General features: G+C 38.6%; 1 protein-coding gene across 3 annotated transcripts in view; it reads left to right on the top strand.

Annotated features, from left to right (window-relative positions):
- The window catches only part of ptpn11b (protein tyrosine phosphatase non-receptor type 11b), a 43,885-nt gene continuing 16,374 nt past the window's right edge, over positions 1-27,511 (top strand). For 2 of the 3 annotated variants that reach the window (XM_038723331.1, XM_038723332.1), the window contains exons 1-3: positions 1-134; positions 17,250-17,372; positions 26,225-26,419. In XM_038723331.1, coding sequence (XP_038579259.1) covers positions 121-134; positions 17,250-17,372; positions 26,225-26,419 — 332 coding nt within the window. In that variant the 5' untranslated portion in view covers positions 1-120. Of the gene's footprint in view, positions 135-9,620; positions 9,748-17,249; positions 17,373-26,224; positions 26,420-27,511 lie in introns of those variants that run through there. The other variant, XM_038723333.1, reaches the window with a different exon arrangement.

Consider the following 27,511-nt stretch of genomic DNA (forward strand, 5'->3'; position numbering starts at 1 on the left):
CGTGTCAGTAGTTCTGTGGAGCTCCACACGCAGGTTCAACAGATCTCTCACTCCTCACAGCGACTCAGCAGCGGCGAAAGGGGAACGTTTGGGGACACTTGACAGCTTTTAGAGACTGCTATGACATCTCGCAGGTAAAGTGGAGTTTGTTTTTTAAACGGTCATTAATCGCGCTGTAATATTAAACCGCCGCTTTACACAACACGAGTGGTCAGAGATTGTACGGGCGAGATTAAAGTGACCGCCAGCAGGAAAGCAGGGGCGCCTCAACTTTTTCGTGCCACAGACCCTTGTAACGGAGGCACTTGACTTCTCAAAGTCACATTTCATCCGAAGAAACTTCATTATACGTTTGTTTGGTTAATTCTGAATGTTACATACGTATAAAGTATGGTGGTAAGAAGACGTGGCAACGTTGGAAACTTTAAAAAAGCTGTAACTCTACATCAATTTGTGCTTAAATTCAGCTAGCTGCTGCAAAGTTAAAAAAAAACAGTGGAGTTCAAATCTACCTAAGGTTGCTCTGTTTTCACGTTTTAACACTCAGTTTGCATTATGTGCGCAAGTTTTTTTTTAGGAATGGTATGATTTATATTTATTCCTGAGTCCTCTTTAATATGAAAAACTCCTTACATTTACGTTTTTATTGTCACTTTTACGACTAATGTAGTGCTATTGCCTTTTTCTGAATCTGTCCTCTTTGTTTCTGTGAGTGCACAATGCAGGAAATTGGCTTGTAGCTTCCTGTGAATCCAAGTCCTACACAGACACTATTATAGCAAAACATAACACATTAAAAAGAGCACTCTGGTAAAAGCTCAGGAGAAACTCAAGTTGAGATCAAACATGTGTTTCAGGTGTCATTCACTCTCACTCTTTTCATGTATTGTCAAGAACTACGAAAACAATTCAAGTGTGCATGTAATTTGTAACTGGAGCTTAAAAACAGTTACTTTAAAAGACTATAAAGTATTCAATATATAAAATTACTCATTGATACACATAACATATATTGATTTATTTTATAATCAATGCCTGCATCTTTTTAAATCAAAGACAGTGGCCTGCTGTACACTAACAACTTATTTAAGTCTTGTTTTACTCATAAATCTGTACGGTATGTTTTCCTCCTACCAATGACTCTGTCCTCTTCCTACATATTATTAACCACATGTGCATCTGTGGACTAGTAATGATTTGTAGATCTCCCTGAAACATTGACCAGCTTAACATGTGACAGTTTAAGAGCTACAGGAGGCTGCGCTGAACACCGTAAACATGAATAAATACATGTAGGCCGACTGTATGTAATACTGAGATGTAATACTGTAGATTTTGCATTACTGGTTCAAATAATGTCAGATTCTCCTCGATAGCCCTTTCCAGATACTTTCCAGTACACCGTTTGTTATATTACCTGCCATATGCAAGTAAAAATAATAAATATAATTAAAGTGTTTGTTTTGCTAGCGTTATTTGGTGGGAAATCATGCAGTGAAATGCAACCATTCACTTATGTATCCCTCATCATAACTAATAGTCCGCACAAGTTTACCAACTGTTCGTCCGGGTAAAGATTTCTGTGCAAGGTGACCTCTGAAATGTTGACTCCAGCAATCGGCTTGTATCTTGACCATTATGACCATTAAGGCTGTTGTGGACTCAAGTAAATGCAGTGTTGGCAGTCAGAGAGTGTGCAGTTGATGCAAATAGTTTGCCACTATATGGGTGGAAAAGATAGCGGATGTATCGTATCACATGGTGTTTGATATGTGATCGTTGTGTCCTGTATTCGAGATAATGATGTGAAGGTTGAAAGACCAGTCCACTGATTTTTACCTTAATCCAGCTTCACAAAGGCATTTATTTCTCCTCGGACAGAACAAAACTTGAAATTGAGTTTAATTCTGACCATGTAATTAGGCAAAGTATGATCTTGCTAGATATGGCTTTGACCTTAGTGCATCAAAGGGAGTTTGGAAACAGCTGGCAGGCTGGCTGGTGCATTAAAGCAAACCTTTTTGACCTTACAAACAACATTTCCATAGTCATGGACCATTGACATTCTTAACCGCTTCCTGGTACACCCTACAGCAAGGATGTACCTACTTACAACACATAGTTTTGTCTATAGTGGTACTGCGTGTGGCTCCGCTTTGCATAAGCTATCAAGTAAAATAAATCCAAATTGTTGTAAACTTGCTGCAGTGGCTGATTATTCATCCGACTAATTGCAAGGATGTCTTTTCAGTTTGATGGTTATATTTATTTGTACCTGAATTCACAGATTAAGAGCTTAACCAAACTTTGTGTGTGCACATAAGTGGGTAAATCATTCCCGCACATTACCAGCATAGGCTAGGGCTGAACAGTTAATTTAAATTTTATTAAAATTGCAAAATGGCCTACAGCAATATTTCTTAAAGGTGATGTGTGGTCAAAATACAATTTTAAATTAAATATTGATGTGCTGCAGAGATGTCCTGGCCTACACATCATATTCTAGACTTAAGAAAACCTCTATGTTTGGTACAGATCACACCATAATTCATTTTAATGTGTTTTTTTTTTTTTCAATGAAAATGAGAATAATAATGTAAAAATTATCATTCATCCTAGTATCGCAAATCATATCGCAATATGAGTCAAAATGACCTTCATTAGATGTTTTATCAAAATCATTCAGCCTAATCTAGCTGACTAGGCTAATAGAAATTGTGTGTAATTCTTTTAAACATTTTTTTATCACTTTTTTATTTACACTTTCAAATACTGTATGTGATTCAGATTACTGGATTAAATTGGACTTCGGTAAAAACTGTCACCAGTAGACACCATTGTAAAAGTGTTGTCTAGTGGTGCCCTCTCAATAAGGCCAGCTAGTGAAATGTTCTCGCAACTGATCGAAATAGAAGCAAAAAAACTATGAAACTCTTAACTTCTCTCTGTCACTGGAGTTCAGTCTCAAGGAAGTTTGTTTCATTTCACAGATATTTGTGTTTGTTTGTGTATGTTTTTCTCAGACATGTACAATAAACACTTGTGAGTTGACAGAGGGCCAAGTGTTCAGTTGCCCGGGGGGCCAAAGCCACCAGCAGGCTAAGATCAGAGATAGAGAGAAACACTGAGACAAAGTTAAGTTGTTTTCATCTCTGCCACTTTCCATGGTTTGTCTGAGATATGCATGACTGCACTGTACAATACTACAGTGCACGCCATCTCGATCTGACAGACCTGCTCTGCTGTTGATTGTATCACTCAGACTCCCCATTTCAGGAGGTTTAGTTCATCATACTATCGGGGAGGGCTGGAGTTTCCACATACTTTGTCATTATTGTCTTTGCAGGGAGGATTTATGACGGTTTAGTCATAAAGGAACAATTTGTACTGTCCCTCATTGTGATTGTACTATCAACGTTGCAATGATTAAGCATTGTAATGAGTTCAGTATAAAGCTGTGGGCCCAGACTAAGCGGTAATGATGCAGAATCATTTAATGTTTTTGTTCCGTGTTATTTTGCCAGTTGATTCTGTGTAGTATTACAAACTTTCCTCTTTTGGAAACTACCTCTACCCCTCTTTGTTTAAAGAGGAGACCTCATCTGTCACTGAAACTCATTTGACCAGCTGAGAGCAGTGAGTCAGTTTTCTCGATAAGCCGACAGGAAAACAACAGCCCAATGTGGAGGAATAAGATAACACTGCCAACATTTCCAGGAGTGCTCTGTACCAGCTGCTAGTTCTTTCCAAATAAATGTTTTGCACTGACACACAACAATGCAGATAGAGTATAGGAGACGAAACATCATAAAAATTTTAAAACTTTTCAAATATTACTTCACACGCGTGGGGTTAATTGTAAAGTGTAAGGCGCTTAAAACGTTAGAAAGGTGTATGTCAAATATTTGCTGTTGAACATATCAGGAGTACACTCCACTTCCAAGCTCAGATTTGATCAGGTTAATACTGCCACACCTAATGTTGTTTCTTGGTCTTCTCTGGAGATAACAGACTTACAAACAGAATATTAAATTCACTCCAGTAAGAAGTGCCATTGTCTCGCTATCTTTGGCTGGTGAAAGTAGTTGGCTGAAAAAGAGGAACAACATGATTGCCCGCTTACTAATATTTACCATTTAACTTCTCTTTGCAGACAGGTTAACACCTATGTAGTTTGTCACAAACCATATCTGCTGTGTATTTCTCTCCATTACGGGTGTGTCATCACTTTGAATGGTTAAAATGTGTAAGATTAATTATTTTTAGAGTAAGCGTGTATGAGTATCTCAGCATTTGTTATTTCCAGTATGTAGGCACTAAATATGGACTACAGTCAAACTAGTATGCACTTATTTTTGCATAGTAAAATGAGTTATGGAAAATCTTAGCGAAGTATCATCCTATATTTGCTTTCAATAATAAGACTGTGATCAGTAACCTTTTCCTGTAATCAAGGTGAACAGGACTATATGCCTAACTGAGCCACATCTATAATGTGCTGTGCCCTTTAGGGCTGAAAGGATTCATTGATTAAATCAATAAAATCGATTTAATAAAATGCATCGATGCTTTGTTTAATCCATTTAACTTTACAGCACAGTGTTTCGCAGGGACATTTATTACTGTCGCACATCGCCCTTACACTGTGAACACGACGTGATTAGAATCAAGCTGTTTGCAAAGTGGAGGGAGAGTGAGGGACAAAGACGAAAGTGTCCAAAATATGGGATTATTTCAAGCTAAAGAAAACAACAACTCTGTAATGTTACCGTCCGTCCACCGTAAAACGAAACTTGTATCGCCTCTGCAACAGCACGACGGCAGCTGATCAGAAAGCAGCCGGTGTTCTGCCAGCGGACCACAGACAAGGTAACCGTAACGGCAACTTTAGCATTTAACTGAAATCCTGATTGATTGTTGAGTTGAATCCAAAGTAAGCCACAGTCCTCAGCTGAAAATGTGCACACTTGCGTTTGTTGTTCTCCTTTTTGGCCCATGAGTTTTAACCTCACAGTCAGGAGTTAACTGGGTGTCGGGAGCTGCACCTTTTAACTCACCTGCAGCTCTCCCCCTGTAGCTCAGACGTTTCCTGCTACCTGCGTGTGCTAATCCATCCTTCACCCAGATTCTTTGTCTTTATAATCGCCATCTTTATAATAACAAACAGCTGTTTCGTGTGCAGGATCGCTCATTTCCCGTTTCACATTTCACATGTGTTTTCTTGACAAAACGTGGTTTGGAGACCAGCGTCGGGTGACACAGCCGCTGTCAGCTCCTGTAGAGTGTGACCCCCTGTCACTGATCAGTCAGGTAGTGTGAACGCACAACGACTTCAAGACTGCAGCCGTGTGAACGACGCTGAATGTCGTGTAGTCTGCACGAGCCTTTAGTATAACTTGTAGAGCACCCGGGTGATGTTTGTGTTTGTAAAGCAGCTGTCTGGTTGTTGGGTCTGATGTTTGCTGTATGACACACTATGAATTTCCCAAAGGACTAATAAATATCTATGACCTATAAACGTACACAGCTGATCCCGTTACGGTCGGGGGGGGTTGCCACCGCCAAGCAAAAGTACTTCTTAAACGACTCATCGATGAATTGTTGAAATAATCTATAGAAGCTTCAAAAATCATTGTTAGCTGTAGGCCTAGTCCCCTTTAAAAACTGTAAAACCTCTTTTGTTGAAGATGCATGTTTTGGAATAATTTTTGAATGAAAAAAGGAGAACATGTAAATAATTTGACATTGTTGATAAATTGCAAATATGACATCTTAGTAAAAAAAATTTGTTTAATGTTAAACATACTGTATTTCTGCCAGTACATTATTTAATCCAAATTGAAAAAGGGATTATTCCATTACTTTAATCTCTTGCTCCCTGATAAATTTTGCCAAGTTTTTGCAAAGAGGTCAGGCAAAATTGCAAAGAACTACTTTTTCAAATACTTGTCTAGTACAGAGAATATGCTGTGTTAAAGAGTTAAAATCATAAAGACGTTTTGAGCGATTACTCTGTCCCACAGTTTGTTTTTTAATCTGGTGTTTTGCCATTTTGGGCAAAACGTCCTGTGTGTATTAACTAGTATCTGTTCCCTGAACATTGGATTTCCATGTTGTCTGTTAAAAAGGTTGGCTATGTCTGAAAAAAGCATAGTGGTTATTTATTAACCAACAATGCCCAGGGCCACTTTCACTCAGTGTTTGACAAGTACTGTTTACTTCATGTAAATACAAAAAGCCACAAACTATTGATACCCTGTGCTATTAGTTGTTTTTGCATTATTAAAGAACTGCCTGAGTAACCTGAAAGCATTTGGCAATTTATCATATCACTGCTAGCATTTCTATTAATCAGTTGGCCAGCTTGATGGGTTGCATGTGTGCAAGTGTTGGAAAAACAAACTGTATGCACGTGTGCAGTGATTGCTGGAATTAGTCATTTAGCTAATTCTACTAAGCTGTCTGCCTGGTGCTACCAAGAAATGTGAGGCATCCGGCGAGTGGGGGCGGAGGGTTGGGGGTCCGCATTTTGCACCTGATGTAAATACCCTGGATCGTCAGCTGGGCTAACAATATCTACGACATTATGAAAATCCACACCACAGGGCTTGTCTGTGACCAATATAGCCCTAGCAGAGGCTTTCATGCTGCACTGCGCCTACTAAGTATATCACTTTTTTGTCAGCGGGGCCTAGACGGGTGCGCTTTAAATAGCAGACCAGGGCTATATCGAACCTGAGAAATTATGTAATAGGATAGAGTGGTGGCTGGGTGCACACTGGGCCTGTTTCCCCTCAACCACCTCGAGGCCTAACCTGCAGCTCCTAGCTGCCTCTGTCTCTCCCACAGTACATTCAGTTTATTCTCTTCCTCCCTGTCTCTGTTTCATCAGATAAAACCAGGCTATTTGAAATCTCATTCTCTTTGTCTTGTCTTTGTCTCTCCCTCTCTCACTGCCCAAGGCCAGATGCAGGGAAATAGGGCGCCTGGTGATTGTCAAAGGGAATCCTAGGCTATTCTCGGAAAGTCCTGAGTCACTCTTGCTCCTGCAGTCATGATCTGAGGAGAGGGGGGGATATGAACATGGCTGTATAGGAAGGGCATTCTTTACAGTTTTAAAGGCAAAATGTGACTCAAATCCAACAGTACAACTGTACTCCTTCAGTTAAATAAAAGGCTACACATACCTTTAGGGACATAAGTCACATCACTAAATAGGAGTGTTGCACTAAAATAATGTGAGAGTAATGTGAGTTTGGTTCTGTGGATCTGTACAGTGTTAGTGTAATGCTGTGGCAGATTTAGTTTAAACAGTTTAAGTAGTTTACTCATGCATATTTGTTGAAAAACGATTTCATCATAATTGTTTTGAATGCTCTTCCTCAGATTTGTTAAGTCATCCACTGTTTGGCAACAAGTGTCTGTTCTGACCATAAAGAGAAGTTTAAAACCAAAATCAAATATCTGGTTCCTTCAACTTTCACTCAGGAGCAAAATCAGCCTTTAAACTTGAAAGAAATTATAATTTGACCTTTATAATAATAATAATTATCAATATCAAATGTTATGGCATTTTTTATTATCATAATATTTTTGGCCATATCGCCCCGCCCTACTGTAGACACATTAAAAGCACTCAATTTTCATCATTAGTGAGGTCTAGTACAACCTTTTTATATACAGTCTATGAGTACAACATAAGGAAACAAAACATTCTGATATTATGACATGGCATTAGTATATTCTTCTTTGTTAGAAATGCATTTAACTGGTCCTTTTAAACAAGGCTGGCAGGTTCAGATATGTAATTTGTTAATTGGTTAGCGGAGTCACAAGAAAAAGGGCCAACGTTCCATAAAGTGATAATCTTCTAGGTGTGAAAATTGATTCTACAACCATCAGGGTTAATTGTACACTTGAAAATCTCTGATTTGGGACCCTGCAGCCAACTGTGGCTTATAACAGGATAATAAACACATGGCAGCGTACAATTATTTTATTAAATCACAATTTACTTTCATATGACAAAATTAATGTGTAGTGTTTAATTAAAAAAATCATCAAGAGCACTGGCTGTAAGCATCATATTTACTTACGTTGCTAAATATAACACTTGAACATCTGCAAGCAAATGAGCAGTTCAATACTCTTTATGTCACTGGTTCCCAATAACCACATCTGTTTTACAAGTATGTGACGAGTGATGGCCTAAAAGTTAATCATTAAATGGAGCAACAAACACTGAAAAAGAAAGGGCAAATACATTTTGTCCTGTGCTTAGACAACACAGGCAGCCAGATCACAAAATAATATATTCTCTCAAAAAGGCTTCCCAGAAAACGCATAAAGAGCCTTGCAGCCAGGATTGCATAAGTGACATTTTGGGAAATGAGTTTCATAATACAAAATTAAATAAAAATTTCTAGTTTGATCTGTGCTTGAATCAGAATCAAAATCAAAATGCAACAAACTCAACGTCAGCAACACCAAAGAGTTGATCTTTGATTTTGAGAAATCAAAGATCTGTGTCAGAAAATTCTGCCAATAGGTCAATCCAGCAGACTGAAACAATCAGATTGCCATGAAATCTTGTACACATGGTCCCCAGAGGATGAATCGTAAAGATCTCTGAACTTTTCCCCTCTCACCACCATGAAGTTGACTTTTTTTGTGTGTGTGAAATGCCCCACCACCTATTGGTTATGGCCATATATTTTCACTTTGTCTATACAATGATCATTATAGACTTCCAGAGCCGCTACCATAGCCGTTTTGTTATTTGTCAGTCTTCAGGTATGTAGTTACAAACACACAGTAGCTGTGATTAAAAATGAATGAATCACCTTTATTATCCAGTATTTCTCAGACAAAGACGAAACTATGATCAATAAGGACAGGAATAAAATCGTAATACAGACCACATTTTACTAAAATCTAATGCAAAGAGAAATCAAAATACCTGTCCATTGTAAGACCATTAGATATTACACTACAGTCTAATACTGATGTGCTTTTGTTCTCTGTATTTATTTTCAAACTCACCTACAAATCTCCCTAACCCAAATGAATAGCTTAATGGCATATTGCTGAATTGGCTGGATTGAGGGGTTTAGCATGGCATGGGCTAACTATGATCCAGTGTAACTATGCCACACGATTAGGTGTAATCTCCAGGCACGGGCAGCACAGCTGTTACATTTAGCCTCCGACAAGATAGCAGCAGCTCTCGGAAGACACCCTGATCTGTCCTGGCCCGGTCAGGTCTATGTTACAACCAAGCTCTGTTAGCTTTAGGATCACAGAGTGGGTTTTGGAGCGGAGCCGCTGTCCTAGTCTGAGGGAGGGAAGCAGAGGGTGGTTGGACCAGTCTGTTTGCGCCTGTCACATTTGTCAGTGGTGGGAAAGGAGCGAAGGCGGGGGACGACTGATAGCACTGACGGGTGCTGGTATCAGGCCTGCTCACGCTCGTCCAAATCCCAGATTAAAAGGCCCCCGCCCCCTCACTCGCTCTCCCTCTTGCAATCGCTCCCTCGCTCTAACACTTACAAAGTCGTTTCTTTCACTGTCTGTCTCACTCTATCTAACCCAGTAACACTTTTAAAGGCACCCCCCACCCTCCCCCTTTCGTCTCTATATCTCCCTCGCTCCCTCCGCCCTCTCTTGTGTAACAGTGCCCAGTGCTGGATTACTGAACTCTGAGGCTGCTGAAGTAAGGGGCTGCTGGCAGGCTTGGACCAGAATGGTGAGGTAGGGCAGAAACAATCCAATTCGACTTCACCCTATTTTCTGCTTTTGGACAACCCCTCACACTACTTTTGACTCCTCCTCTTCACATAAATAATGCCTTTTAATTGTGCTGTAGTTTGCTTAATTGAATGCACAGAATCCAATGCTGAAGGATAACAAGTGAATTTGAGAGAGCATGCGGAGACCTCGCCATGCGGAAGTATCTGTGCATATGTACAGCATTTCTTTCTTGTGCATTGATGTGTGTGTGCGTTTCTCTAAAGGTGGGCGTTTCAGGACGTTTGGTTACCAAGGGGCTAGGAGTACGCTCTAGTTGTTAAGACTGAGTGAGTTGTGAAGGTGTCCCCCTGCCTTCAGTCCAGAGTCCAGCCCATCTCCATTGTTTTGATAATTTGACAAGTGACAGCAGCGATGTGAGGGATTAGATATGGATTAGAGACATAAGGCATTTTTGCTCCACTGTTATTATTTTTCTGTATGAATCTGTGTAGGATTAAAAACAATACCAGAGTAATCTGTCCAACAGCTTACACCCATGACCTGTTAATAACTCCTCAGTACAGTAACCTAAATGTGATGGTGAGTTTGAATTGAATTATAAGAAAAGGGCTATGATGAGTGGGAAAAAATGTAGTCAAATAAAATATGAGTAATAGGCTACAACAATAACATGTATAAATAGTGTTTGTTGTAGAAATAGCCACGTACCATGAGCTCCCTGTTTTCATGTGTGTCAGTCTCCATTAAAAAAACAATTTAAGGGACCTAATCAAAAATGTTTTTGTTGTATGCTAATGAATTATTATCGCATGTTTTTAAACTCCCATATATCCGTATTAGGATTGGCCTCCAAATACAGACCAGTATCAGTTGGGCTATAACTTTTTGCTCAGGCCTATACGTTTTCTGATTTTAATCTTTGTCTTTCCAATTTTAGACTTTATTTATGCAAAGCTGCTTTTAACATTTGATACTTTTTGGCTTCTTTTATTAAATGTTGTTTTATAGAAAAACGTGTATATTCCTCAAAGGTACCAAAACTCAAGGTATCGTGTCAGCTCTAGTATTAAAACATTTCACGTTATCTATCCCTACATCCATATATGAATACAGATATGTTGAACTTTTTCTCAAATTAATCCTCTCAAGCTGTCCTCTTGGAATTCAGATATGGTTCTGCAAGATACATGGAAATAAACAATAATAAAACAGAACAAACATAATGGCAAAATTCACGATAAACCATTGTAAACAAGAACAAAAACATATTAAAATGCAATTGCCATACATTCTTCACTTTACAAAAATTGAATTGCATTTTAATGAGAATGTTGTCATGGCATCATTCTTTCTGTTTGTCTTCATACAGTCTCCAACAGAAGCCATGACCTACTGGTGTCTGTGGTGTCTTTCTGACTATTTATGGACCAAATACTCTGCAACTAGGACATGCGTCTAGTATGTCCTATGGATTCACTTAAATGTATTATCTACTACACTCTAACACTTTTTTCTTTCCATCCCTTTGAGTCATTTCCTGTCTACAAATGGTCTGTCCCTAGCTCAACCAGCCAACCTCCCTGACAGACTTCCAGAGATATTTCTAATGTCACAGGGAGGGCATTGTCACCCTCCGTCCCTTACTTGTTTTTATGACTAATCCCCTTGTAATCGGTTACAATTTGTTATTTATGAATTCCTCCTATAATCTGCTCCCTCAGCTCGTGGAATGAGAGAAAGCGCAGCAGATGGGTTTTGCCCCCCGGTGAGGATAAATAAGGGGGTCAGGTGCAGTCTGTGTCAGATGTCTGGTCTTGTGTGGTGTGGGCTATCTGTCGTGAGCTGGTGCAGTTCAGGGCTTTGCTTAAGTCTTAACTTTAACAGTAGAGACTCTGTTTATGCAGGCTGGACTGATATTTAGATCAAGCACATTTTGGCATTTTATTTAATACTGAACTAGTCCTGTGGTTAATCTCCAGCAAAAGAGGGTCCTCGATGACCACAAAGAAGCGGTGTAGTGTCTTATGTTGGTCTACATACTAATACAAACCCTATCACACATTTAGTGTCATTACTGATTCTTCTGCCGTGTCTGTCTCGCTTTACCTGTTTCTTCTTCCCCTTTCCTGGTGTTCCCTCTCTGTCAGTGTCAAAAGTCACGCAGCTTTGTGATTGACAAGCAGTCAGTGTCACATTTATTCATCTCTTGAATACAAAATGGTGGCAGTTGCTTCATCTGCAATCGTCCATGTGTGACATTTTCATTTAGCAAAAAAACTATTTCAAGCCATTTCAATTTAGTTTTAATAAATGTCACCCACAGTTCGTTTAATATGAATTAAGTCGTTTTGACAAACAGAAACTCAAACAGTTGCACAGTGATAATAGTTGTGTTTTTTGTGGTTCAGGAGTTATTGAAGAAATTATTAGAAAGCGTTTTTCACCTAACATGAAATGAGATTCAGACCTTTACACCAGCAGTGACCACAACAATAATGTGGTCTGTGTTCGCCAAAAGAGCTGCTGAGCTGACACATGAGTCTTATTTTTATCTTACTGTCATGGGTTTGTGTCATACAGTGTGCAAAAACAGAAACGCCTAAATGCTTGCCCACAGTTAAAGCTTTCAGATAGTATCTTCACACCATGAGCTTCATGAAGGGGCTCTTGTGTCACCCGGTGCTCTCCACTGGGTTATATTAATCACTAATAAGCCTTTGTAATGTGTCGTGTGTGTGTGTGGTGAAAGCCTATGATTTAGCGTGTAAAATGCATGATTTCCATGACTCATTTGGTCTCATCAGTGTCAAAAAAAGTCTGTTTTCCAATTAGTGTTTAATCATTGACATTTACAACCATTTTTCTTTCCAAAGACAAAGCCAAGGCCTGCAACTAAAGGGTTATTTCAGTATTTGAATGTTCTTGAGCCTTTCAGTTAATTTGTCAATCTAACTATTCTCTTATTTCCATTACTTAAAAAAACAAGAAAATAAACAAATACATAAATTAGCCTGAGAGACTGTTAGAACATCGCTTTAGAATCTGCAGATTCTCCATGTGCAGGTAGGGAGAAGAGAGTGCAGGTGTTTCCTTGAATGTAATAATATACAGCTTTTCATAATATATCCTATTCAGTTCTGCAGTAAAACTTGATAATCACTGATTTCCAAGCAGCAAGAATACTTGCAGAGAGTATCTAGAGAGATCCATATTTGTCTTTAAAATGTAAGCGATGCTTCTGTGAAAAGCCCTTTTAATTTCTGGATTCATACATTGTTGTCTGGGTGTATTTGAAATGGATTTGTTGATTTGCATGTGTTCAGTTTTTTTATTACTTATCGCCCCCCCAAAAATACCACAGATTTAATATAGTGCTTAGAACTACAATTAACAACCAGTTTCATTTTCAGTTAATTTATCCATTATTCGTTTTATTATTCAATTATTCTTTCATAGGGGCCCAAAGTGATGTTTCCAAATTAACAATTTATTCTGACTAACAATCCAAAAATCGAAAGTTGTTTCAAATATGAAATTGTCACATTTGAGGAGATGCTGCAAAGGTTGGTAGTTTTACTGTATAAATAACTAAAACATTACAGCAGTATGTTAATTATCAACATCATCATTGATGAATTTTCTGTCACTTGACTAATAGATGTATAAATTACTGTAACCATTTAATCAACTTAATCATCAACTAATCTTCAGAAGGGTATGCTTTAGGGCATGCCTACCTTGTGATTGACAAGTTGCTACCATGGCAACATGTCAGTCTCAGTAAAGGCTATTCCTCCCCAGCTACAGGTCACTTCTGGTTCCAAAAACCCAAGTTGGCGACAGCTAATATGCCAAACTCAAGGCTTCAAAACGGTAGTCCACAAATGGGTCAATGGGTGACGGGAGGCTATGATTTAATTAAAATGTCGTTTCCCCCATGAAACTCCAACAAAATGTACAACCCCATGCCCCTGAGCCATGTGTGCAATTTCATGTCAGCGTTGTCAAACCCCTGTTCCTTGACACACATAGGACCCTGGATGGCTAATGGTGCGTTGGATTAGCCAGCAATGGCACAAAGTAGTTAGGGAGGTTTAACCCAATGATCCCTGCTTAAACATGAGCTCTAAATCCACACAGCTGACATAAAGCCATTCACTGGGACGTTGCTGCTGTACTTACGTACTGCTTCTTCGAGATTAATGTAGTCCTTCACTCATTAAACACAGTTTTTACACAACACTCCAGCAGGCTAGTGCAAGTGTCAGTGTGTAGATGCACTGCCTTGATGTCCTGTGAATAATGAATATGGTTTGGTTTGGAAAAGTAGACCACCCAGAATCGGTCAACATACCTGAGACAGGGATGGGATAAATATTTTCCTGCAGTGTTTTGCAAACAGGAAGTAACATGTAATCAATAGCTGTGCAGTACTGTAAACCTGTGTGCCCTTCCCTTTCGGACCAGGACAGGACACAGTTTGTATTTATTTGTAGATTCATCACGAAAAAGATGTACACTATGTACCAAGGCACTACCAGAATCATGATTGCAGATATTGTTATGAATGTCTGTAAATAGATCTTAAAATAAGAGCATAAATGTCATGTTTTATATATGCAGTATTTTATTTGTGCAGTTACAGTTACTTCCAGTGTAGTGTTTTTGATACAGCCTCCTTTTGATGTTAGTTTGATAGTTTATGCTAAAATGTTATTGAGGAGCACTCCAGTTTTTTTATTGATTTAATTTCAGTTTTAAGTGTAATTAAAAGCTGCCTGGTGTCACATGACATAAATGAGACCTAAAAGGCTGACTGAAGTAAAGTAAGACTTTCAAATTCTTGGTAATGATATTTTGACACAATTGAAAACGCTAAAAGATTAGCATTATAATAGTTCTATTGAAAAGATAAATATTAAGCACAATATTCATACAGAGACTACTGATACTGCTGATCTATAATCAATTTTATTCTTAAATAATGAAAGGTAGCCCCATTAATTTGAAAACGGAGTCTATGGATAGACCACACATCCATTATGTTCTAAAAGTAGCCTACATCACAGAAGACATACAGTGCCTGAACACATGCCCTTATTTGACCATCACTCACCTAATGTAACTATAAAAGTCTGCCTCCTCTATCAAACTTGAATTCACACTTAGCAGCTGTGGTCAAGTCACAAGCTGAAACTTTATACGGCCGATTAACACTTACAGATCAGTGAACCACATCACAGACGCTGAAATAATGCTAAACTTTTCTTGAAAGTGCGGGAATTCAAGTTCGGGCTTTTCCGACTAGAAATGAGCGTCCATTACATACAAGCCCTCTCCAAACGAGTGCAAACAATGCTGATTAAGCCCATCACAGCCAGGTAAATGTCTATATATTTTTCAGTACACTGGTGTTTTCAAATCTGGTGTCTGTGGCGACATTCCTGCGCTGGTAAACTGGTAGTTATGTGTTTTATGCCAACCAGTAATGACATTTTTAAACATGCCATAAAAACACAGTATGTACAGTGTAGGTTACAGTTTGTCTGTGAATAAAGGCTAAAAGCTAAAGCTCCAGTTCACTCGAGAGACGGGTGTGGCCTAGTGGGTAGAGCCCGTTAATCGAATAGATCTGTGAACCACAATCCCCGGCTCCTCCAGGCTGCATGTCAAAGTGTCCTTGGACAAGATACTGAATCCCGAATTGGTTGTGGTGGCTAGTGTATGAATGTGTGTGAATTTTAGGTTCTGTTTGAGCAATTAGAATAGCAATTAGTATGAACGTGTGAATACGATGTAGGGTAAAAAGCAAAGACTAGAAAGGCGCTATACAAATACAGAGCATTTACAGTCTGTGTGTTTACCAACTGTTGGAAAAGTACTCAGGTTTATCGCATTGCGTCATTGAAGATGATGTCAGGCAGTTTTCATGTGGCAATCACCTGCCTACAATACATCACCTCAATACTGCATCCCCAGTTTAATAGAAAGAAATAGAAGTCATACCGTCGGGATATCTAAATACCCTGGTATACCGTATTAGCTTGATGCCACCCAGGTCAAATCTCTTGATCCATCTTATAAAACTAATGCCCTATAAAAATCTCAGGACTGAAGAAAAGTCTGTTTATTCAGTAAACTTCTAAATTCTACAGCTGTACAAGTTGTTGGGTGTGAAGTAGGGATGGGTATCGCTACTCAATACCTTTATCGTATGGACCGAAACAGCCCGGTATTGAGTTGAATCGAAACGTCTTTAGTCAAACCAGTACTTCAATCAATACTTTTTGTAGCCAGATTGCTGCAAAATTACTATTGGTATGGTTTTGCTTGCAGCCAACCACGCAAGCAACACTACAAAAGAAAGAGAAGAGCACGCCTTTTTTTATGTGCATGCAGCATAAACTGTATTTAAAAAAATAAATAAAAAATAGGCCTGCATAGCTTGACTTTGCATTGGTTTCATCTTCTGGTATCATTTAACACTTCTCTGTACATTTTTATTAGCTGTTCACATCACTTGTCACTGATCGATTGTTATGATCCATCACATCAATTAAACGCTTTTGTGACCAGCAGCGATCAGCTGATTTTACTCACGGAGTCTGCGGCTGTTTCAGGTGTAGTTGGTGTGATCGGCTGGACGTGCAGCCTCTCTTTACTTGGTTTGCTTCTTTAGACTCTTTAGTGTAGTAGTAGGAGGTTTACAACTCACCACTAAAGGAAAAAGCACTCATGGAGATCTTTCAATTCAGTTTATTGATTTAAAGTTAACAAAATAATTTTCCGTTGTTTACTTTCAACACATGTATATCAAAAAAGTTTTTTCCCACAACTTATTTGGTCACTAAACTATTTCACTCCTCCTCCCTCATTCAAATATAAAAACATTTGCAAGCTGTAGTCTTTCCCCTTTATAATACTACCCATGAGACAATAAATTAGGATGAGGAGGATCTGATACAATTTCGCAATACTTTTATGTAACAGTTATTTGAAATAAGAAAAAAATAAAATATATATCCTTGCTTGTCCATAACAACAATAAAAATAATTATAGACTACCAATCAACTACTATGGCTTTAACAGGTGGCTTTTTATGCAAGGTATCGAATTAAATACTCTCTATACTACTGTTGGTATCGGTGTCACTTTAAGGGTACTGGTTTTGGTACTGGTATCGTAGAATTTTAAACGATACCCAACACTAGTATGAGGTGTATAAAAAGTGCCACAGTTCCTATAGTGTTGGCCCAATATGAATATGAACACCCTCAAATTGAAGCTGAAAGTTGGCACTTTCACCTCCGTTGTCTTTTGTTTCTTTAAAATTTTATGTACTGAAGTACAATGGAAAATTTAGCATATAGTCCTACTCCATAGGAAAGGAAACTGGTGGGGGGTGGGACAAAGATTGTATACATTCTTCTAACATGGACACATGGATTATTTTGGTGTTTAACAGGCCACTCTTTTGTCCCCTGTTTTCACTGCTTTCAAGGTGGTTCCACCCAAACATCACTGGAATTGAGGCAGAGCAGCTCTTGTTGACCCGGGGTGTCCACGGCAGTTTCCTGGCTCGGCCCAGCAAGAGCAATCCGGGGGATTTTACCCTCTCTGTCAGGTAAGTTTTCATCTACACTCCCTCAAGTCCTTTCCATATAGTTTTTGTTGTTCACCCTCAGCCTCACTATTTAACCTGTTCTCCCCAGTTCAAAGTTCAGCCCAGAGAACAAACAAAGCTCTGATGCTGTCATTTTGAAAGACTTGATGGGTGATTAGAGAGGCAAGTGGTGTTCTCTCTGGGAAATAATCATTTGTAACATTTACATTTAAGACAATTTCCTTTTCCAATACACAAGGCTAAATGCCTGGATGACAAAATATTACACACAAACAAAACTCAACATTGCAAAGGTCAGATCCTCAAATACCCTTAAAATAATTATGTAACCATGGATTTAGTCTGAGAATGAGGAGCGACTGTACTGATTTGACTAAAATGGTCAGTTTACAAATAAGGAGTGGGCACTCTTCCTGCTTAAGCAGTATCTGTGCATCGCAGAACACCTTGCTTTTCATTTTGGCACCTATGTTAACAGTCAGTTTCACCTATTTCTTTCCGCCAACCAGAGCGATTCTCAGCTAAAATAGATGAATAGAAAATTACAGTATCATATCAACATCCGCAAAACATACACCTTTCACTAAAGACATACACCTCATGTATACAACACGTTTCAGATTAAAAGCCCTCTAGCTTTTGTGGACAGAATGACCCTTCATTTCAATTCCCTTCATTTCAATTCAAATTAGCTTTATTGGCATAAATGTATAACTATACAAACTACATAAGAACAATCAACCCCATACATTTCATTGAAGTAATTAAAGTAGATATGTGTTTTTGTGTGTGTTAGAAAAATTAAAGTGTGTGTGTGTGTGTGTGTGTGTGTGTGTGTGTGTAAAAAAATATTATATTAATATATTAAACATTAAAATAAAAATAAATAAATATACCGGAAATGTGTGTGTATATTAATAGACAAAAAATAAAAAAATAATAATTAATTGATAAAAAAAAATTAATAATAAATAAAAAGAAAACGGTATCAAATGTAAAAACAAAATAATTACTAAAATATAAAAAAATCTAAATAATAATAATTTAAAAATTTGTACAATTATTTATCAGTCTGAGTTTCCACTGGTTGTCCTCACTTCATGGCATGAGGAGACATATTTTGCACAATTGGGCATTTCTCACAGTAAATAGGGGATTTTCTGTGTGTCTGATATGAATTCAAATTTGGGAAATGTTTGCAAAGTGTTTTTTTTTTTTGTCTTAGTGTTTTATATTTAGGCCATGAGGTTAGAAAGTGCAGCTCTGTCACACTGGGATCAGAGTCTCTCTTCTTGTGGTAGTCAGCTCTGCCTGTGGCGACCCTTTTCTGTGGCCAGGCTGTGTTCACTCAGTCTGTATGTTGTCCTAAACTAAGAAAAATGTTGACATTTTATTGTGCTCAGGTAATTTGTTAACAAGGCTTTTGTTGTATGTATTATAGGCAAACTAAATATAGAAAGATAGGCCTGGCAGTAGCAACACTTCAGCAGCAGTGTTGTCTATGTGGACACCACACGCATGCGAGCCACATCACATCGGCGAGGTAGCAGTCGCACACAGGTAGAGGTAGGCAGTGTGGCCCAAGGCTTAGAGTCTCCAAAATTCCCACCCCTGGGTCAGCAAGTGATGTGACAGAAGTTGTTTTGTGTGTGGGTTTCAAGGAACATGTTGCATAACAGATTTGGAATGTGTGATTTGGTAACATTCTGATACAAATTGGCCAGAAAATCCTTATTTGGGCAGCTGGGTGGAGCTGAGGTGAGTGATTGAGTGAGTGACTGTAATACCCCGTGAAACCCGTCATTCATGCCCTAAAACATATTTCTCTTAATCTCTTTAATTGAGAAACCCTGGTGTGTTGCCGAGAATATGAAATTTCTAGTAAGTAGGACTCAGCACTACATGTTGTGGTGATTACAGAGAGCAGGAAACAAACTGAGATAGAAGAGAGAGTTTGAAGAGTGGCTCTTCCTTGGCAACGGAAGCTTTTAAGAGATACAGCAGTCGGCCAAAAGCCTGGAATACAGCCAAAACGTATTTGTTACTCTGTAGCTGTAGCTTGCATGGCTTGCATAGGTAGGGAAGGCTGTGTGCGTGTGTGTTTGTGTGTGCGTGTGAAAGAAATAGATGGGAAGAAAAGGAAACATTGTAGTTAGACAGGCAGTAGCTTTTAAATAATGTTACAGAGTGAGGGGCCTGTTAAGGTTTCAACCTTCACTACCTGTGGTCTGTGTGAATGTGTGCGTGTGTGGAGTAGGGAGTGGTAAACTCACCCCACCACATGAGGGTTGGTGGGGTGAGTTGTAGCAACAGTTTCTGTGTGTGTGTATGTGTGATTACATCTGTCAAGACCACAGAGGTCAACTGGCCAGTGTGCAAAACCTAACCACCTGCGAGCAAAGCTAGGTCACATTGAACATTGAAGAGGAAGGAGGAGGGAAGCACAGTTCATATTAAAGAGGTACTATGTATGTACTGAAAGAACAAATAACACAGTATTCATCCAAAGTTGAATTTATAAGCAAAAAAATGTGCTATTGCTCAATTTAGGGGTATGACCAGTAGCTCATGGTGGCTATTGTTAGCTAAAGTTAGCAAACTTTAGATAGATATTGTTGTTTAAATTACATTATAAAACGGGTAGCTCAAATCAAGCAATCTGATTGGTTCATAGTAGTGGTATAATGAGCGGATACAACGGCTGTATCACAAACAGGGTTCACGTTATAATCTGGTCTCATGCCCCATTTACACCTGGTAATAAAATGAGATAAATGCCATCAAAGACTATTGCTCAAGGAGAGACCGCAACAGCAAGTTACTGATGCTGGACAGTTTTATTGTTAGTGGCTGCACAAATAAACGGCAACGTGTAAATAAATATAAATAAATAGTTGTAATAATTCTAGCCTTTGATGTATGTTGCAGTCTTTCCCACAGATTGACAGCATAACTGTGGCGGGGGACTGTCGCAGGTGTTATGCCGAATTTTGCATGCCTGCCGAGATTTGTATGAAAATGCATTAAAGTTCTGCTTTTAAATGCTATACTATTCTTTGTGGGGTTCATCAATAGTGATAAATGATCAGTATATATTTTATGAACGTTAATCGTTAATATATTATTACACTTAGTAAAAGTACCATTTCTTGAGATTCAGCATGTGGCGTTAACCGCTTTTAAACAGCAAAGTGTCCTAAAAGGACCTTAAGAAGTGAATTGTATAATTCGGCAAAACAGATATTGTAGGCTACCTACCGAAATTTGCCGCCTCTTTTCTCGAACGCACCTGTTGACTACCAGTTATACAGTGTGCTAACTTCCACAGCTGTTTTCCAAAGTTAACATAGCTCTCCTTATTAGCTAGGCTCCTTACATGCTTGCTAGTAACTGTTTTGAAGATGGGTCTCCGACACTGACAGCGTTGTGTTGGACAGATTTGTGCAGCGGTGTTTATGATACCAACCATTCAATTCACAGACGGGTCTGTTGTTCGTGTTTGCGAGAGAGAGAGAGAGCGATATGCAGAGCGAATATGCGCTGCGCAGCGCTGCAATTGTGGTGTCCGAACAATAATGCTGCGATGATGTGTTGAGAAGAAATCCGCTTGACACTGTTCTTGATCATAAAAGTTTATCTAAAAGTTCAGCATCAATTACAAGCTCTGCAGCAGCTTGGAGAGTGACCCAGCCCGATGACCACTCTGTCTCTCTGTACATCAAACACAGCTTATATAGGACATGTTTAGGTATCTGTTAGATACCATAGAAGGGTCTGAGTCTGCAAACTAAGGCACCAATCCATATAAGGGCACAGTTCTATAGGATATGTGTAGGCATCTGTTAGACACCATATAAGGGTCTGAGTCTCCACATAACCACTAACCTCTGCTCTCCCCTTAAAAGGTCACTAATCCTCTATCCAGCTGCTACAGTGTTATTTTAAACTGTTATGCGTCAAATGCACACATATTATACACCACACAATCAAGAACGATTTTAAAATAGGTCGCCAAATTTACTTGGGCGGCTGTTAATCTACCTGGACGGCCCGCCCAATTAAAGTCTAAGGCCCCGTGTCCACCAAAGCGTTTTTTGCCAGCTGAAAACGCCACCTGCTGTTCTGAAAACGCCTAGCTGGGAGCGCTAGAGTGCGTTTTGGAGGTGCAGTGGTTTTTTTTTCGAAACGCTGTGGTTGCTATGATACATAATTTCCGTGGAGTCAATGTGTTGCAAGTAGGGTAGCCTACTTAATTTTAGTGAATGTAAAAATGTCACCACAAAGTACGTAGGCCTACTTGCTTTGGCCCTTGCTCTGCATGAAGAGAAGGCTGAAACATGAGAGCACAGACTGTCCGTGCTCTCATGAAACCAACATTTGACAGTTCCAGTACACCTCCATCAGTACAAAACATTACAGATTCTATAATCTTTTGAATAATGTACACAGAAGGCATTTCTTTTTGTTGTGCTGCACCAAATAAAGTCTGTAAAATGTAGAGAATATTGGAAAATACTAAAGATAATTACTTAATTATCCTATATCTACAAAAGCAATTCTTAGCTAGCATATCATGATACCTAACTCAATTTCTGTTTCTCTCCAAACACACACCCATAGAGTGTCTTAGAGCTGAGCAGAAGAAAGACTAATTAGCCAGTCATTAGCCAGGTTTCATCTTACCAAGGCCATTATGTGCAGGATAGTCACTGTGAAGATTATAATGGATCCTGGGAGAGTCTGTTGTCTCTCGGTCTCTCTTTCTAATCTTCCTCTCTCTGCCTCTCCACTTCTTATCTTCAACCCCTCTCCTCTTCTCTGGTCCACGAGGTGAACAGAAGTGGTTGGACAGAGCTGCTGCTGAAAAGCGTCTGAAGGCTGAGACGCTAATGAGAGCTTTTTGAGGGTTTTGAAAATTTAATCAATTCAGAGTTTCCCTCCCTCTTTGAGTTTCATGAAACTCAAAGAGGGAGGGGAGAAAGAGAAAGTTTGAAGCGGAAAAAGTTTGGTTATAATTCATATTCAACTCTGCAAGGAGAGCAATCTGGTCAAGTTTTCTAATTTTGCATGCTCTTTATACACTCTAAGGAATTTTAAGGGCAATCTTAAGAGAGAATTTTGCAGGGCAAATTAATACAGAGAGCAAATGGATTTTCTCCTAGCCTGTATGTTATACAGTATAATGCTTGCCTGGGTTTGCTTATATATGATTCCATTGCAGGCAGGCTATTTAAAGGTTTACACAGTCAAGTAAAAAAAAAATCATTTATGTGGATGTCAAATACATCAATGAATGTTAACTGTATTTAAGTCTACATTTCCACCACATTTAAAATGTTTTTTTTAATTCCTGCATTGAATGTTAATGTTGCATTCTGACATCTAACCTCCCACATCATAACATGGCCCAGTTTAACACACTCAGCTAATAGTGGCATTAGGTGTGCTTATATCTGCAGGACAGCAAGAACAAAGACACAACAGCCATGGTTAAATACTACTACTTTTTTTCTGTTGGGAAGAGTCAGTTAAAATACTGAAGTTCTATAGTTCTAAGAAATATTTATTGTTTAGACGGACACTTCACCAGTGGCACAAAAAGTAGCTTTTGTTCATTTGTTTAGCCCCGTAATATTGTTGAAGTAATTCTTATCCATATATATATTCTTATCCATTCAAGTTTTAAGCCATTTTCTATGTGCTAGTATATGAATTTGCAGACACCTCTTCAAATTGCCCAACCTTCAGAAGTGAGTCTACTACAGCTGAGGAAATAGAGGGTGTATGTAATTCAAACAGATGTCTGCTTTTTTAAAGATACTGCATTTGATGTATTCCTGTTTTTTCCACAACCAGGGCAAGCTCTTGAGACACACAAATCACTGACCTGACATAACTGAAATATCTGAATCATATCATATCTGAAATTTTACATCAGATTTGAACATGCCTCCCTTAGGTTTTATGATAAAAACCTAGTCTGTAGAGATGCAAAAGGGGAATTGAAACAGAGGCCCAAACTTGACACCCTAAATTTGATAAGTGGGCCGGATATGGCAAAAGGAATTTCTCAGAAGTGTCAGGCTGTATTGAGTAAAAAATCTTATTTGGAATAGCTTTGGGGCAAAGTAAGCAATAATTTATATATTCTGGGCTTTCTACATGTACTGTGTGTGCATTTTTGAGCAATGTATCTCCTAGTCGTCCATGTTTGTGTACTTTTTCTTATCAGTGTATTAGCTTGTTTAGTCACAATGATCTAAATACCGTTTATTACTCAAATGTAGTCAGTCGTATTTACAGCTTGATTTGTGTACTTAAAGAAAGTAAACTCTGTATTTTTTGTATTTATTTAGACAAGAAATATTTAATGTGATTATCAGATGGAACAAAACAGTATTGCTGAGATTAGTCTTGTTGTTATTAGTAAATCCAACTAATTGTCACTGGAAGTTCAGAATGGTAAAGCAGTGTTATTCCAGACATGCTATTTTCAGGCGGCTAAACACTCTGCAGCTGAAATGATCATATGGTATGTTGGTGACAACATACACACTGATTTGAAAATACAGAACTTAGGGAAAACCTTGTACTTCTCATAGAATTATTGTATTACTAAAAATGTTGAAAATATTAAAATGAGAAGAAGTGATAGGCAGTGTCCGTGTAGTGTAGTCATTTTTGCATTTCCTTTTCACTGAAAAAAATACAGAAATGACAATGTGAATTTTGCTGGGACCTGTACCAAACAAGCATGTTCCCTAATGTCTGGATGTGATTTGTAGGTTGGGGCATCTCTATAGCACCACAGTGGTTCATTTATAATGGGTTGTTGTGACATATCAACTCCTGCAGTTTGAATATTGCACTTAGCCGGATTGCAACCGAACATATTTCACTTAATTGTTCAGCCATAAAATCTCATCAGAATTATGCATATAGGCATTCTTGTAAGTATTTCAGCGATTACTGCTTTATAAACCCATGAAATGGATCATTTATTCACTTTTATGGTTAAATGGAAGCTGGAACAGCCATTAGCAATTTTATCAAGGTAAAAAAAATATTGATGTGTTTTGTACATCTTGTGTTTAGAGATTGCTTTTCTCTTCCAGTTTATTGAGCTGGAAATTATAGACTACTATGCAAACATGCACCATGTGTCTGGATGGGTTTCTTGTTATTGAAAGAGAGAGAGAGTTCTTCATTTTGGACAGCATGAAACCAATACTGAGACAAAAGAATTATCCATAATGCTAATTGTGGATAGTAATGTTTTCCTGTTGATAATTTATCACATAATGTATATAAACGGTGCTGTACTTACGTAAGTTAACCCAAGTTCACCAATCATGTCTGTGGTATTCGATCAATTTGATCTTATCTAATTTTACATAAATACATTGAAAGAAAATAAAAATCATGTCAAATAATATGTTGTGTATTTAAATAGACTGTAATGAGCCATAGCTGAGCAGACATGACGGTGACCTTGGCTTCCTGTATTCTTTCTGTAAAGAAGACTGCCAAATTTTAATAAATCTATGAATGTAATATGGAGCAGGGAACCAGTCAATGAAAATCTAATAGGATGTATTTGGCTCATTCCAGAATTAATGGTGTTAAACTCTGAGCGAAAAGGGAGCTTTGGCCCAAGAGCTGAGGAGGGGCCTTTAACAGGGCCATAGACCTGTGGCACCTTGCCAACAGCCACTAATAGAGCCATAAAGCAATTACCAGGAAATGCTGGAACAGAGGAATGGAGGGAGAGACAGAGAGATGAATTATGGGACAGATGAATGAAGGAAAGGATTGCCTGTATGTTGAGTGGAGTGATGGAAAGAAGGAAAAAGGGAATGCTAAATTCATAAGGACAACAAGAAAAGTGATGGAGGAAATAGGATTTGTGCCATTTGATATGACCATTAGCTGATAATCAGTTTGCAGAGAGAGAGAGAGAGAGAGAGAGAGAGAGAGAGAGACTATTGTATCTCAATCTGCAGATCAGATAGTACTGACTGCCTATCTAACCCCCTTGTGTTCACTAAAACTATGTTGTATGTGTGTGTCGTCATATTTGATATGTTTACAGGATGTTAACTCAGGTTGTTTATTTCTGCTAAAGAAAGATGTTGGACAAAATACATTTTGCCAACAAGCTGTTGAGCTGCATCTGTTTCTTCACTTGCTTCCAGGCAGATATCTGTATTGTGTGTGTGTGTGTGTGTGTGTGTGTGTGTGTGAGAGAGAGAGAGAGAGAGAGAGTTTTCAGATTTGTGTGCACCTATTTAGACCAGAGAGAGGACTTTGAATATGCAAAATGGTACCAAATGTTTTCTGTCTTATCAGTATTTGAGCTTGGCAGCTGCATGAATTTCTGTTGTTCTGCAGACATGATACAGCCTTCCTCCAAATACATTAGATATGAAAACTACAAAAGGATGATCCCTTGTGAGAAGATTTGTGTTTTTGTTCATGGAAGTGAGAAATATTCTGTATGTGTGATAAAATGGATCAGTATTTTTAAATCACTGTGGTTTTGTTGGGTTTAATTTCTTAAAATGGGAGGCGATAGCCTGATAAGCTGGACACTGTTATAGTGTATAAGCATTTTATGCTGTGTGGGCGAAGTGTGTATGGTTGTGATTTTGTTTTGTGTGAGCATATACATGAACATGTGTGTGGGCGGCTGTTTGTGCGATCACTGTTTAAATATCTGCGGGGTGCAAGTGAACAAGATAAAAATCTGAAGAGAAAAATGCACAGTGCTTCTTTGGAGTTAGTCCACCTCTGTTTACACACATGATAACTAACTAAATGATTGAACTGCCTCTGTTGGTTTTCCCGCTCAGGCGAAAAGATGAGGTGACCCACATTAAGATCCAGAACTCGGGCGACTACTATGACCTGTACGGAGGTGAGAAGTTTGCCACGCTCGCTGAGCTGGTGCAGTATTACACCGAACAGCAAGATCTCCTGCGCGAGAGGAACGGCCATGTCATCGAGCTCAAGTACCCACTCAACTGCAAGGACCCCACCTCTGAGAGGTGCAGACAAACTCGCACACAAACACCCACACATGCAAATAAGCTCAGATTTGCATGCAGCTAAGGACTATGTGGATAAATCTAAGCAGATAGACACAAATATACACATAACACAACACATAATATCAAAGGTCAGCTCGATATGTTGATCTAAACTCATTAAAACTGCATGAATGTTTCTCCCTGACCACAGACAGTTATTTTTATTTCAGAGGGTAAAGCCTCATCCTGCCATGAGAAGCAGCTAAACCACCTGAGAAGTGTTATTAGTCTAGCTTTCAGTGCCGTTACAGTATCCTGTTATGGCCTAAATACTGTTTGTGAGGCATTTTTCAAACTGCAGAGAACACAACTCTGTGCAAAATATTGTATACTTGAAATTTCTTGAATGTGATTTGGGGCATAAAAATTGTTACATTTAATAGTATTAAGTTTTGCGTCGTCATGATGCTTATCCAGCATATTAAATTTAGCCACAGTTTTGAGAAGAATATTTTTCTTATCTTGATGAACTATCCACTGTTATGTGCAATGGAAAAGTGTGTAACACTTGAAAAGCAGAATGTCCTTTTTAGCTCTGTTTTGGTCTCCACCAGCTCCAGAAATGTTAAATGCTCCACTGTGTTCACATGCTAGTTGCTTTGTCTGCAGCTTGGTGATGGATAGGTCATTAATTCTTTAACTATCTACCAATACACAAATGTGTTTACACAAGATGTTTGTAGGGAGGATGCATTCTGTACACACTCACTCCCACACATTAAATTCAGGTGCAATGCATAAATCGTGGTGTATTCCCAAATGTATCTTCAAACAGACTAAGTGGGTGGTGGTGCTGTTTTTGTTTATCCATACCAAGTATCCACATGCTAACATCCTTCCAGAGAGTATACTCAGGTTGGACACAGCTACACAATTCATCACACCTACACACCTTGAAATTACTAAGGCAGTCTTTTAGAATGTTACATGATCAGATTTATATTATCATGTACAAATCATCACTTTTCAGCTGTGTTTGGCTGAGCAGGCTATGTACGTTTTCTTTTTCTTCTCATCTGCACGTTGCCATGTGTTTATCTCAGTTTCTGT

This window comes from Micropterus salmoides, unplaced genomic scaffold, assembly GCF_014851395.1.
Source record: "Micropterus salmoides isolate LMB-PRFRI ecotype aquatic unplaced genomic scaffold, ASM1485139v1 Ms_hic_scaffold_16, whole genome shotgun sequence".
In the NCBI taxonomy this organism is placed as follows: Eukaryota; Metazoa; Chordata; class Actinopteri; order Centrarchiformes; family Centrarchidae; genus Micropterus; species Micropterus salmoides.